General features: G+C 42.4%; 1 protein-coding gene across 3 annotated transcripts in view; it reads left to right on the top strand.

Annotated features, from left to right (window-relative positions):
- The window catches only part of CAMKK1 (calcium/calmodulin dependent protein kinase kinase 1), a 145957-nt gene extending 131649 nt beyond the window's left edge, over nucleotides 1-14308 (top strand). For 2 of the 3 annotated variants that reach the window (XR_008598397.1, XR_008598398.1), the window contains 4 exons: nucleotides 580-708; nucleotides 2320-2423; nucleotides 6616-6755; nucleotides 9285-9355. Coding sequence is in view for 1 of the 3 variants with exons in the window: in XM_055001185.1 (XP_054857160.1) it covers nucleotides 580-708; nucleotides 2320-2423; nucleotides 9285-9357 (306 nt within the window). In the remaining 2 variants the exon portion in view is untranslated. Of the gene's footprint in view, nucleotides 1-579; nucleotides 709-2319; nucleotides 2424-6615; nucleotides 6756-9284 lie in introns of all 3 variants that reach the window. The other variant, XM_055001185.1, reaches the window with a different exon arrangement.
- Nucleotides 14309-15157: the final 849 nt, after the last annotated feature.

The raw sequence follows: 15157 nt of genomic DNA, 5'->3' as shown, positions 1-15157 counted from the left end.
ATGATGTGGGCTGGCTGGAAGCTGTTGCTAGATTTCTTGCATACGGTTTTAAATGACTTTATATTTATTGTTTTATGGACACGTTCTGTTTCTGTTTTATTCACAATCCAACCAATCCATGGTTGAAGAGACTGAAAAGGAAATAAGTCAATTTCCAGTTGCAACGAGCATGGACGTTATAGGAATTAATCTGTTTGCTAAATTACAACTGTGGAGTTAAATGTTATTCTTCACCACCACCATCCCTTTCTCTCACCTTATGATGCTCATTGTTATTACTGATTAATTGCTTGTACTGTGTCTTGTTTTCTGTATTGATCTGCCACTTTGAAACTATGAGCTAGTGCAAGGAGTGTGAGCAAGGAGTGTAAGCGTAAGAAATCTTATGTTTGTACCTCCATCTTATCAAATTGGGGGTGAAGGGATATGAGCCATGGAAGAAGGACAAGGAGTCTCCCTCTTTCCCCATCATCTTCTTGTAACAAACACATTCCGTTCATAAATTCCTTTAAAAGGTGTTTTTTAAAAAAGAAACAGTGCCGCCAAGGGCTCCATCTAATTTGGTTGTTTCCCACTCAGTTACATCCTTGGGTGACCAAGTTCGGAGAAGATCTTCTACCTCTAGAGGAAGATCATTGCACTGTCGTGGAGGTAACGGAAGAAGAAGTCAAGAACTCTGTGAAGACAATTCCTAGTTTGCCTGCTGTGGTACGTACTGCTGCTAGTTTCTTGGAAGCGTGATGGCTGGAGCTGCACCAGAGGTTTTTGTCTCCATGGGCAGTTGGACTGCTCTTTCTCCGAAGCCACTTTGGAATATACCAGGAGTCACACTCACCTAGCATGATCTCTGATCATGCATGTTCCTGTAGAAAAGCCTCTCTGGCCAGACAGTTTTCTATGATTGGAGTCACATATATGATTGCATGGAGATATTTTGCGTGTGCGCAATGGTTTCCTGATATGCGATATAGTAATCTTGATACAATTGAACAGAGTTAGGGGGATGCAGATAGAAGAAAGGAACTGAACGCTGTGGATTAGAGCCAGTTTGGTGTGGTAGTAGTAGTAATAACAACAACATTCGATTAATATACCGCCCTTCAGGACAACTTAACGCCCACTCAGAGTGGTTTACAAAGTATGTTATTATTATTCCCTCAACAATAATCACCCTGTGAGGTGGGTGGGGCTAAGAGAGCTCTGAGAGAACTGTGACTGACCCAGGGTCACCCAACTGGCTTCAAGTGGAGAAGTGGGGAATCAAACCTGGTTCTCCAGATTAGAGTCCCGCGCTCTTAACCACTACACCAAACTGGCTCTCAATGTAGTGGTTAAGAGTGATGGGACTCTAAACTGGAGAGCCGGGTTTGATTCCCCACTCCTCTGTTTTAAGCCAGCTGGGTGTACTTGGGTCAGTCAGAGCTCTCTCAGCCCCACCCACCTCACAGGATGATTGTCGTGGGGATAATTATAACATACTTTGTAAACTGCTCTGAGTGGGCGTTATGTTGTCCTGAAGGGCAATATATAAATCGAATGTTATTATTATTTTTTATTATTATGACTTCCTTCTTCTAACTTGAATTCTGTGACTCTCTTCTGCAAAATTTTCCTTCAAGGGAAACTTTCCGCAATGACTTTTTCCAATGTAGAAGGGCTTCTTGCTGATGGAGAAAAGTCTTTGTTGAATGTTGAAGGAAGACCTTGTGGGAAGAGCAGCACAGGCTGCAACTTAATAGAGGTCAAGAGGGTTGGATCAAGACTAAATTGGCAAATTCCACTCTTCCTGCCCCATCACGTTGTCCCTGTCCCCCAGGATCAGCGTTTTATGGAAATCCATGGGCTGCAGTGAGAGGGTGAATGCAAGAAGTTCCGTTCTGCTGATGGAAAATCTAACCTTGATCCAACCTTATGATGACCTGTGCAGGATACAATTCCAGAATTAATTTTAGAAATTCACCGAGTAAAACTGGAATTCAGTTCTGGAAGCTTGGATCCAAAGGGGCAGTTTTACCCACACTTCTCTCTCCAGTCTGCGATGCTTAAAAGGCCCTCGTCCCTTAGGAACTGAATTGTAAGCAACTCATCATGCTGCCTAGGGAACCAGTACTGTTCTGTACCGCTGGCAGAAGTGCCTTATATCGGCAGAACACAAGAGTTGGATGCAACCCACAGAATGGGAGAAATCTGATCAGCCCCAATCATTGTACCTGAAAAACAGCTAATGTTCCCCCCCAAAAAAGCACAGAAATATGTCACTTTTCTCTCTGACAATCTGCTTCTAATTCTTTGGGTTTTCTTTAATTTCATTCTTTAAAGATTTTAGTGAAAGCCATGCTGAGGAAACGATCCTTTGGCAACCCCTATGAGGCTCAAGCGAGACGAGAAGAGAGATCGATGTCAGCTCCAGGAGACTTATTGATGTAGGTACACCCTAAGTGTGACGTCTTATGGTGCCTGGCTTGTATAATTTCTGAGTGCTTGTTTTGTTTGATGCAAGGAGCAACTTAGATGTAACAGAGGGAGATATTGCAGGAATGGGTGAGAAAAGAACCATCAATGAACCAGTGGATCTCTATGGAAGTTTGTTATAGTTTGCTTTGGGTTTTTTTTTTTTGTAAAGAACATTTAACAAAAAAAGATTTTAAAATTCCTCTTTAAGCTGCCGCAAGAATCCTGTTTATTTTTGCTATAACAGTCTTAACACAGTGCCAGCCTCCAGATGGGACCTGGAGATCTCCTGGAATTGCAACTCATCTCCAGACTACAGAAATTAGTTTCCCTGGAGAAAATGGTTGCTTTGGAGGGTAGACCATATGACTTTAAATCCCTGCTGAACTCTCCCTGCCCTAAATCCGAATGTCCCTAGTTTCCACCCCAAATCACCAGGAATGTCCAGCCTGGAGTTGGCAACCCTGTAACACAGCTACCCTTCATGACCAGTGAAGTCAAGAATATGAAAGGAGATAGGGGGAACCAACACAGGTATTTTCAGGTAGTTTAATATTTATATAGCAAGAAGCGGGGAAGAAGTATGGAATTATTGAAGAGGATGGAAGTCCTTCAGGGTGAGCAAAGATCATAGAAACCATGTGGCTGTGTAATTACGTTTTGGGTGCAGTGTAAATATTCCAACCAGATAAGAAATCCTGCAGTCTTTGTCTCATTTCACTAAGAAAAAAGGAGTATTCTTATGATGCTTGTGATACCAAGTTTTAAAAAAATAAAAATACTCTCCAGCTACACCCACACTTCCACCACCCTGCTTTCCTGGAGCTTTGGTTGGGCAGCCTCTGATGCACAGCAAATTAGCTATTGTAATGTTGCGTTGATTTCCACTTGCAAGAAGGATAATGGCTTTCATGTTCCTCTGGAAGAAAATTAAGCCCAAAAAACGGCAATTAGAAATCCTTTCCCATTTCACATTCGATTTGTTTAATTAGGCTGCTTGGGGAAAAATAATTGGAGGGTTTTATTTATTTTTTTTCCTGCTCTGAATTGCTCTTGTCAAGATTAATGTTTTTTCTCCTTTTCTCGTTAAGACTTTTGGACACCCAAGTTCGTGTTTTTCACACCCAGTACCAAATCCTAAAGGGCATGAATATGAAAAGGGCAAGACAATTTGTAGCTGTCCTCTTTCGAAGTGGGATACAGATCCAGGGCTGTTTCTTTGGCCAAGCCCACATAAGTGACTGCTTGGGCTAGAATAATGAGGAAAGGACTGATATTCCACAGGGGTGCAGTAGCACCCATCTGTCAATGGTACAGGAGAAGACATACAAGGTGGCGGGAGCCTAGAACAGATGACTGTGGGACTTGCATGGGACAACAGAATACAGGAACCAGCCCTGGACAGAAGTTCTCCTTTTTGAAACCCACATATTTTTGCAAATCTGCTCAATTAGCAACTTGGCCACACATCAGCTGAAATTATGAAAAGGCAAACTAGAGCCCAGCCTCACAATGGGCCATTTCTCTCTTCATTCTGGAGTCTTTCCCTCCTCCCTCCCTCCTATTTTTATTGCCATGGCTCTGTAAAATGCTGACATTCCATTTCATTCGTGCAATTTCATTACCAGTGTTTTTTTCCCCTTTCCTTTTTTATTTGTTCTCTGCCTCTAGGCATGGTTTTCGCTTAACCTCATCTATATATTTGCATCCGTCTTTAAGGTAACTCGGTGTCTTGTGTGTCTCCCAAGTGCAGTGGAGTTGGTACATTCTCCCACCTGTATTTGCAGTGTGTGCGTTTTAGTGAGAACACCTTCTTTTCTCAGCTCCCTAGAACTGTGGGTTTGTTGCAATAGATACCGCTGTGTGGTGCTTGATATTTCAGCTGTGAGACATCTTGGGGGTCATGTTCTTGTTTTGTTCTTCCTTCCTCCTTCTTTAAATTCTTTTGATTATTTTGTTTGTTTGTTTATTTGCGTGTTGTGGGTTTCTTGGGAGCATGCCGGCGAGAATGTCAGAGCTATGGGCCAGAAACAGTTATTTGAGCAGATCCCGTAATTGACTAAAAGTCAACAGTCCTTGATGAACGATGTCTTGGAAAGTCCCAGAAAACAATTTGTGGGCCAAATTTCACATGATGATAGTGGATCCCCCATGAGACCTCTCAATATGGGATCTAGCTGCAAAAAGAAACTGGGAGGGGGACTAATCTAAACCAAGGCCACAGTGCTGGAGAAGGGAACTTTTATCGGTCCCTCCTGCACCATTCCCCCCATTGAAACTGGTCCCCAACCAGCTTTCTGGCCCCACAGGATGAAGGTAGTTCCCCTTAGTATACCAGTCTTCTTTTTCCTACTTGACGCAGGGGAAACAGTGCCACGGAGTGAAGAGTTCGTCCTTTCCCCTGATCAGCATCAGCCCCGCCCCACCCCAGCAGCTACGTTTTGTAGCTAACTTGCATGGTGGGAGATTCAATCACAGATTCCCCAAAGATCATGTACAGTTCAGCCCAGATGGGCATGCTTCCAGTTTAGCCAGTCTCTGTACCATGCATCTGACGAAGAGAACTTGATTCTCGAAAGCTTATGCTACAGTAAAATTGGTTAGTCTTAAAGGTGCTACTGGACTCTTTTTGATTTTGCTTCCAATTTAGGGATACCAACTTCTAAATGGAATTACTACTAGTCTCCAGACTACAGAGATCAGTTCCCCTAGGGCAGGGTTTCCCAACCTTCCCCCCCCCACCCCCCCAGATTAATTTTTCAAATCCCAAGCAACCCCCCTGCATATGAAAACTTTTACAGGCCAGAAAAAGTTGATGATGGGGTGAGCAATTCAATTATTGTTAAATTATTTTTTCTATTGTCTCTGTAACAATACAAAACACAGAGATAATATAACAATTAAAGCAGCCTTAATAACCATGATATTTTGAGGGATATTTGGGAAAAAAATTTTGCGGTACTTCAAAATTTTTATTTATTCCATGATATCTCACGGAACCCTTAGCAATATCCCGCAGAACCCCAGTTGGGAAACACTGCCCTAGAGGAAACAGCCACTTTGGAGGGTGGACTTTACGGCAACCTCCCCCCGCCCCAAAATCTCCAGGAATTCCTCAGGTCAAAGTTGGCAGCCCTGTTCCAACTCTCCAGCATCTCTTAGGTATATAGGACTCAAGACAGCTAATATGGTAGTTAATTGATTTAACGCTGGGATTCAGGAGCAGATTTTAGAGAGTCAGCGATGTAGTCATACCAGTCTAGGCAACCATGGAATTGGCCGGCCTTTGAAGCTTGTTACGTTTGGAGGAGCACTCCCCTATGAAGCATCACTTCAGGAAGTGATGTCACCTGTCCGGGTTGCCTGCTGGTGGCGGGCGATCACCAGACAGCTTGCAAACTCCCGTGGGCAATGGGGCAAACAACTGAGAGATAGCCTCCCACCAGCAGACACCTGCAAACCCTACTCGGTATTGACCAGAGGCCCCCACACCACTGCAGTGTCACTTTTTTTACTCCTTTGAGAGACCTAAACGAGGTGTGAGAAAGTCACAAACAACTCCCCTTCAAAATACCTGTAATGGGAGGGGGGAATCAGGGGGAGCCACAGTTAAGGAAAAGAGCTGCATTGAGCGGATCCCCTGTGCCCAACGATCCATAAAACCTCCAACTGGCCCATACTGCAACTCCATAGATATTTTATTTCCCTCCGCCGCGTTGGGCTCCTTTGCAACACTGCATTGGTTTTCTCCACAGAGACAAGGAACCCAGGTGGGTATCAGCCTGGTCGTCTTGCAGGGGTGCAATGGCCGACAGCAGTTGGGCAAGCCTCTGGGATGTATGTAGAAGGTGGTACTGGGCTCATCTTCCGGCTTGTTCTTGCCATTATCCCCTCCAGAGGCCAGCCTGCATTCGGTCTGCTAACATGTTTCTGTTCGTGGCAAATCAGTCATTGACAGAGGCCAGTGGCAGACCCCTAATTAATTTGTATCAGGTGCCGACTGTGTCCGTGTTCCTCTGATTGCTCCTAGGCAGCTGGAGTAATCTGCTGCCAATTGTGAAAGACCGATTTCTTGTTGAAACTGTGATGGGATATATGGGGGGGGGGGGGATGAAACACTTACTACATTCATATCCCAACCTTTCTTCCATCATGGTACTCAAGGCAGGAGGTCTCTCATCCGGGCAACGAAGAGACCCAAACAAGATGGTGGCAACAGGTGGTCCAGGCCTTCCATACAGGATGGAGGTGAAGCTTATGAAAGCTGAAGCTGTAGATGAAATTGCTCTGTCTACCTAGATGGGGTTAGTTTCGTGTTGGCAGATGATGTCAAGAATCTAGAGCCCTGAGGAGTTAGCCATGTTAGTCTGTAGTTACAAAATAGATGCATGCGTCTGACGAAGAGAGCGGTGGTGCTCGTAAACTTATGCTACAATAAAGTTGGTTAGTCTTAAAGGTGCTACTGGACTCTTGACGAAGAATCTAGGAGGTGCTTTTGGCTTGTTCCTTGCTGTTAGATAACCCAGTTGGCGTCATGCTAAAAAAAAAAAGAGTCTTTTCCCCATTTAACAGTCTTATATATTGATTATCTTGCCTTCTAAACTTAACTCATGTGGCTTTTTTGATCTATGCTGTGGGAGCCTCAGAGATGAGATTACTGCATTGCACTCTACATAGGGCTGCACAGAAAGACAACCCAGAAACGTTCATTAGTGCAAAATACAACTTTTTTTAACAGAAGCTTTATGCCTGCTCTTTCAGCATCAAATTCAAGGTGCTGGTTCTTACCCTTAAAACAATTCTTAGCCCAGGAGCCACATATCTGAAGGATCTTGTTTTCTTGAACATACCCATGGACAGTTACATTTTTATTGAGAATCCAATACCACCCAATATCACCCAATAGCAGCTCAATTTTTCCCCCAGTCGTTGGTGCACTCTCTGGAATGGCAAGATTCGAGTCCAGTAGCACCTTAAAGACCAACAAGATTTTCCGAATATAAACTTCCGAGAGTCAAAGCTCCCTTTGTCAGATACATATCTGATGAAGGCAGCTTTAACTCTTGAAAGCTTATATCCGGAAACTCTTGTTGATCTTTAAGGTGCTACTGGACTCAAATCTTTCTACTGCAGACCAACATGGCTAGCCACCTGAAACTATCTCTGGAATGGGTGACTAGAGGCAGTCAGGAGAACATCTTTGTTTCTGGCTTTTAGAAGAGCCCGCAGAAGAACTTTCTGTTATTGCTTTGTATAGGAGAACTGAGGTTTGGTCAGGCAAGCTATTGAGGTTTTTTCTTAGGGGAGATTACATTAGCAAGTAGCCTTGTGATTGGTTGTTTGTTTTTTATTTTATTTGATAGTTCCATAATTATGCTTACGGCATGTTTGTGTGTAAGTTACTTTGGGCCCCTCTTGGAAGGAGAAAAACGGGAAAGCCAGTGTGGTGGAGACCAGGATCGGGGATACCTAGGTTTAAATCCTCACTTTGCTGTGAAGTTCACCAGGTAAACCTGGGACAGTCAATCGTTTTCATCCTGACCTGCCTCGCTGGACATCTGCTGAATGCTGAGTTTATACACTCCACAATAGCCTCTCCTCCACTAACTTACAAGCCAGAAAGGCACTGAGATGCAGAAATGAGGAAAACATTCTTGTTCTATAACACATTATAACAGTACAAACATATATTTTATTGTGAAATGCAAAGTAGGCTCTATATGTTACCTTGGGGGTAGAAAGTCCCATCAAATGAGAGCTGAGTTATGGCGACCCCTATTGGGGTTTTCAAGGCAAGAGACTAACAGAGGTGGTTTGCCATTGCCTGCCTCTGCAACCCTGGTCTTTGTCGGAGGTCTCCCATCCAATTACTAACCAAGGCAGACCCTGCTTTGCTTCTGAGATCTGACAAGATTGGGCTTGTCTAGACTGTCTAGATCAGGGCATATGTTATCTTTGCATTCTCATACTTATGTTAATACATGCTAGAGAGAGGTATGCATGACCTACTCAGAGATTTAATCTCTAGAAACATTATGAGAGAATGAGCCAACCTTTGAACGGTGACAGCAGCAGCTCCTCAGACTAACAACATTTTAACGATATCTTTAAAATTATAGGGAAAGGGTGGCCTTAATTTACCTCCAACAGGAACCAGAAATTAAGGACTGTCTTTCGTAATGAGGAACTGCTGCTGTGTATGAAGCTTCCAATTAGAATCAGATTTTGAAGGACTTCAAAAAATTCTAAGTCTTGTTAATAAGGAGCTATAAGACAAAAAGGTTAGATAAAAGTTCACTTGCCAAAGCTTTTAAACTCAGGCATCTGTAATTGGAGATATGCAAATGAAGAGAATGTAAATTTTAAAACCTGCAAGTAAAGTGAAGTACAAAGAATTTCTTTAAAGCATTTCCCCCAAATTTCATTTCAGATTTAGAACGAAAGGCGTGTGACGGAATAGGAAATTAAGCTGTTTGTGCCCTACAGACAAACCATTATTCTATTGTCTTTTGAGCCTAGCTCCTCTTGTGTCTTTTAAGCAACAACTGGCTACTGCCTGAAAGCAGCAAACGTTTTTCTAGTCAGTGCTGCAAAACTGTTGTTAAGCACCCTGCTGAAAAATAGGGTCAGATACTGCAGGTGGTTCAGGTGGAAATAAATAACTTTGCCTCCCTCAAAGGAAGAGGTGCATCTCAAGCTTAAAAGACTCACTGTGGGTAAACTCCACCTGAATTTCATTTCCTCCAGTGTTCCTATAAGCAGCCTCCTAGTTGGTTTACTGTTTGCATGAATTACATTTTCTGTTTTTTTCCCCCTCTGACTGGTTCATGTAGAAAGCAAGGAAGTCGAGAAGCGATAAAGGATCCAGATCTCCCTGACGTGCACGAAGACGAGACAACTTCGTGAAGCTGTTTGCACACCCTGGACCAATCATTCAACTGCTGCTGCTGTACCCATTGCGGTGTTGTCTTGCACGCTGAACTGCCTCATCAACCAAAGTTTGTAAACTTGCAAAAAAGAAGAAATAATAATAATATTACACAATACAGTGAAACTCCAGATGGTACTAGCAGCAAGGTACATGGACCAGTTGACTCTTGCCGCGACTGGCTTTTCCACATTTGTTGTATCGTAAAACACTTTGGTGTTGTGTGCCTCATCCTCCGTTCGTGCTTCACGTCGTGGTATGTGGTCAGTGTAGTTTGGTAACTTGACTGACGAATGCGTGTCTGTTTTGTAAATTGAGCCAAAATGTTAGGGACTGCTCAGCTAATGCCACCTTTCTGGCTTTCTATTTTAATTGCAACTATTCAATTTCTGCACCACGATAAAATGTTTACATGATACGAGAAGTTAAATTTTAGAAATTGGATGCATTATGTATTTGCTGTTGAGTTTTGATGAAATTGGACCCAAAATTCTGTTCTCTGTAGAGTTTTATGCTTTAACGCATCTCTTAAATTGGGTTCTATGTATGTTGGGCCATGCCAGGTTTTGTTTAAAATAGAGGAAATATGCAAACTATTACAGCTCCCTGGCAGATTGCAATCAAGCACGAGATCAAAGATTTTGCATATTCTTAAAGTCCAGAGGCAAAAGATGTTCCCTCCCCAAACATCTTTGTGTCAGTGGCCTTCATGCTGAGAATAATAATAATAACCATGTGATTAGTGCCACACTCAAGAGTGGTTAACAAAGTCAGTGTTGTTATTAGCCCCACAATATAGCTGAGGTTGAGGGGAGTGGCTTACCCAAGGCCACCTGCAGAGTTCATGGCAGTAATGGGAGTCAATCAAGCAGAGTGCTGGCTCAGAGGCCAGCCACATAACCACTACATCACAGAACTTGTGATTGCACATGATGAGGGAGGTGAACTGGAGATGGAAAAGCTTTTAGGTCTTTCAGCCTAAAATATGCACCTGAAACATTCCGTAGCGTCCTACATCCATGTCTGGGCTGTTGCTTCAGGAAGATTCAGCAACCTAGTAGTGACGGAATGTTTACTGGACAGCTAGAACAAAGAAGAAAAAAGGGGGTGTGGGGGAAGGTCCCCACCAACTCAACCCAAACAAGCAGGGGAACAGAATAGAGGGGTCAAGTAACAACCTAAAAATATATATTAGAAAGTCTTTATTATAGATTATAGATGTGCACAAGTATAGATTAAAAGCAAGTTTAAAATGTAAGGCCTGAATGGCAGGCTACGTGTATATACTAAAACTTGCTAAAACATCTCAAGGTACAGATGATGGTACAGTGCAATGACCAACACAAATAGACCAAGGTACAGTAAAAACAAAAAACAACCAGACACGTTTCGGCCCTAAGGCCTTCCTCAGTAGTCAGTTGTAAACAATTAATAATCAAACACACCCACACTTATAGAAACCAGTCCATGAAATGCTCCTGGTGTTTTATCTAGAGCTCTAGTATTGTGTGATAAAATACAAATATTGCAGTAGACCCAGGACGTCATTCACACGGTGCTCTTTGACGCTTGGTTTCCAATGTATAAGGGTGTGTCACATCAATCTGCAGTAAAGATAGAATGGCACCCATTATATCTTTAATAAATACTTACTAATATATATTTTTAGGTTGTTACTTGACCCCTCTATTCTGTCCCCCTACTGGACAGCTAGACCATGGCTGATTCCGCACACGTTGGATAATGCACTTTCAATGCACTTTATCAATACTTTGGGGTGGATTTTTTGTTCCGCACATGAAAAAATCTGTTCCAAATGATCTATAAAGAGGATTGGAAGTGCATTATCTGATATGTGCAGAATCACTCCATGTTCTGCTTTTGGAACCAGATAGTAAAATCAGGACAGGGTTCAGAAGAATTAGGGCACAAACAGCCATGACGGAAGGAGCCAATTTGGGAATGGTTGAGAAGGGGCCGTGGATCAGTGTTTGAGCATATGCTTGGTATGCAGAAAATCTGAGGTCCAATCCCGGCACCTCCTGCTGAAAGGGTTCAGAACGGCAATGACCTCGGCTGAGACCAAGTGACCACAGTAAACAACTCTAACCTTGATAGACCCAGTGATCTGACTCAACGTTGTGTTCATGTGACAAAGATCATGGATCACCATCTAATTTGGTTCAGGGCTAAGCAAGGAAGGGATTTAATCTTCCCACTCCCGCTCAGTTTTTGCTAAGCAGAAACAGACCCTTCACTCCGCTGGCAGCATTTTAAAGGGGAAAATGTTCTTAACATTTTTATTTTAAAACACAGATAACACCAAGGGGAGCCTGGTTTTAACAGTGAAACCAAGCAGGGATGCAGGGTGGAACCGAGTGGTGGAATCCCCTGTCCCAAAAAAGGGGAAAGGGAAGAACGACTCTGAAAAACCAAGGACAGAAGGTACTCAGTACCAGAGGTAACAAAATGAAGCAAAAATGAAGCAAAAAAGTCCTGAAGATTGTGTAAATAAATATTATTAATCACTGTGAGCAACACAAAAAATAAATGAAATGAACCAAAATAGATACCAAGATTGTAATAAATGTATACATATCATATGCAGAGCAGTTACATACATTAAACAAGGAAACTTGTAGTCAGAAAAATAGCTGTGCAGTCCAAAAAGCAAACAATTAACCATATACAAAAATCCCCTGTCCCTTCTTCAGGTGATCCCAATCTGAATGGACTCTATAGCTGTGTGCAGTTTGTCTTTTACAGACTGACAGAGATCTTTGGAATGTGTCCTCACATGACAGCTGGCAGATCTTCAGAAGGGGACTCGTGATGAAATCTAGAGAAGCTCATTTATGTCTGTGGGAATCTTCCCAGGACTGACCAAAGAATGCTACTGAATTTCGGCGCCAAAATCCCTATTTCAGTTTAGCTTTTCCCCTGAGCAAATTGAATTTACGGGTATTTTTAGCACCATTTTCTGTTCCTTCATAAACATTCTTTTCACAGTTCATTTTGCATAGATCACATAGAAGTGGTGTACAAACATAAAAAGGGCATGGAAGAAACAAACTGGAAATGACAGCCATAAAACTGTCACAATGACAAAACAGGAGAACAAAAGAAATTTAAAAGGGTGTATTCGTATATCCCTGTACAATGATCAGAACCAGAAACATGAACAGCCTATGAAGAGAGCTTTAGTCAATTCTGGCTTATACAGAGAAACTGTTAGTCAGACAGTTGGCAGAGCAAGAGTAAGACTAAATACTGCCGTGGATTGACCTGCTAGAAGATTAACTCCATTTCCATAAGCCGGCAAAATTCAGTGGATGGAACACACCCTGATTTGAAAGAGTGTAAATTGTGTGGCATTGTGTTATGATAACAGCACAGATACACGGAGGGAAAAAGCCTCAGCAGGTCTACTCAGCAGGTTTTTAGGATTACAGCTTGAGACACTGTTGGGCATAACCAACTAGTTGTTTTAAATAAATGTCTGGAGAATCCAAGGCAAAACGTGAACGAGTGAAATTAAACCACAAAACACCTACCTTGTCCTAGGTGGTACTTTTGGTCTAACTCCCGCTCAGGCCTTTACATAAAAGACAGCAGCTGTCTATTACCTAAAAGCAAACTGCTGTCAAACGCACTGCTGATAAATGCAGAAAGACACAATAAATAGTTCCAGTAGGAATAACTTCCTTCCCCTAGGAACAGGAGTGCCCGCTTTGAACTCTGACATAGTTTATGATAATCTGCATTTCATGCAGAAAGGGGCATAGGATTGCAGTATGACAGTGCAAACCTTAACAGAGCTACACTGTCCTAAATCAATGGATTGGAAGAGCAAAACTCTGCTCAGGATTGCACTTTAATCGCTTATCTGAATTTCGCTTCCTTCGGCAAGTAGCCCCATTCTATCAAATGAGTATAATCTTTAGAACCTTTAGAACCTGAGTATAATCTACAGAACCTTTCAAAGATCCTTCCAGTTATCAGACAAGCTAGCTGGGAATCACTGAAGCACCTCCACAGAATACTGAGAAATAACATCTCCTTTTCCTGTTGCTCTGTCAAAAATGATTGCATGTGTAGGTTTTAGAATGACTGGAAGCAGCTGCACATTGCTACGAGAGAAAGGAAGGAAGAGATTAAAAGAGACAGGCCGCTTCTAAAAGAGCGGCAAGTACCCTTTTATCTTTTCCCAGATACACAATCTTTTATCAACTCCTCTTGTCTACCTGCAAAGATAGTGCTGAGGTAGATCAATGGTATGATTCCGTGTAAGACAGTTTCTCTGCAGAGCTCCGTGGAAGAGCAACATGAATTGCGTGCCAGATGTTCAGTTCTGAGCAACTCCAGCTAAAAGGAACTGATGTAGAAAGATCTCAGCTGCTGCTAAGTGGACTACAAAGCACTTGGACAAAGGATAACCAATACGCATCAAACTTCATGTAACCGGGGGAAGGGGGGTTGTCATGCAAAACAGAGCAAGAGGATCTAAGCTTCCATATGTGGCATCGCCACTTGGAGACAGGGTTGTAAAACCCTCTTTCCTGAGACTCTGAACTGCTGGTAGCCAGAGTAGTGGACCCTGCTAGACTTCCATCCAGGCCCCTTTCAGAAGTTTGCAACTGTCATGTTTGAGCGGCATTAAATCCTTTTATGCACGGCAGATCACTGCTTTGATGGCCACAGCAGCGAATAATAACACATGAGCCAGGCCTTAGTTCAACTCAGAACTTCTTTGAGCCGAGCCATGATTTTAGCTCCTTATGGAAGCCATGATCTTCACCTTTTGAAAAGAATTGCCCATGTTATCACCACCACCACTCCATAAAGGGACCATTCACTTTGTCCAATAACTTGGGAAAAATCAGACACATGGACAACGCGCTGCCCTAACAATCAATGAAACTAAAGAGAACCCTCATGGGAAGAAACAACAATTACAAACCAATAAACAACTCTATTATAAGTGCCCAAAGGGCCATACGTATTTCTTATATAAATAAACCAATCAGTAGGATGACCAATTGCAAATTATACGATTCTTCCATAAACTTGAAATTACTATTATGATCTCCAATAGTAGTCCAGGAAAATACAAAGGTCCAAACGAAATGTGTCCTGTGTCTTTAAACAAAGTAGCATTCATGCACAGCTATGTCCACACATGAAATCTTCCTCAGGGGCGTGGCCAAACGCTGCAAAACAAACATCTTACATACCATACCATATGCAATTTTACATGACATTCAATTTATACAAATTCATCATAGATGTTAGTTTTGCAGCGTTTGGCCATGCCCCTGAGGAATATTCTGCATGAAATTTGAGCTTTTCAGCCGGCCCCAGATTGGGCGTGCAGCCGTGGATTTCCTTACCATGTGTGGACATAGCTGTGCATGAATGCTACTTTGTTTAAAGAAGACACAGGACACATTTCGTTTGGACCTTTGTATTTTCCTGGACTACTATTGGAGATCATAATATTAATTTCAAGTTTATGGAAGAATCGTCGTATAATTTGCAATTGGTCATCCGATTGATTGGTTTATTTATATAAGAAATACGTATGGCCCTTTGGGCACTTATAATAGAGTTGTTTATTGGTTTGTAATTGTTGTTTCTTCCTGTGAGGGTTCTCTTTAGTTTCACTGCTATAGTACGGGAAGTGCCATTGTTTTGTTGCTCTCTAACCATCAATGAGACGTGACAACAAAAGCATCTGGCAACGTCATTCCCTTGTTTTGTTTTGTCTTCAGCTATAAT

This window comes from Eublepharis macularius, chromosome 17, assembly GCF_028583425.1.
Source record: "Eublepharis macularius isolate TG4126 chromosome 17, MPM_Emac_v1.0, whole genome shotgun sequence".
In the NCBI taxonomy this organism is placed as follows: Eukaryota; Metazoa; Chordata; class Lepidosauria; order Squamata; family Eublepharidae; genus Eublepharis; species Eublepharis macularius.
Note: the sequence above shows the minus strand (reverse complement) of the source record. Positions and strands in the feature narration are given on the sequence as shown.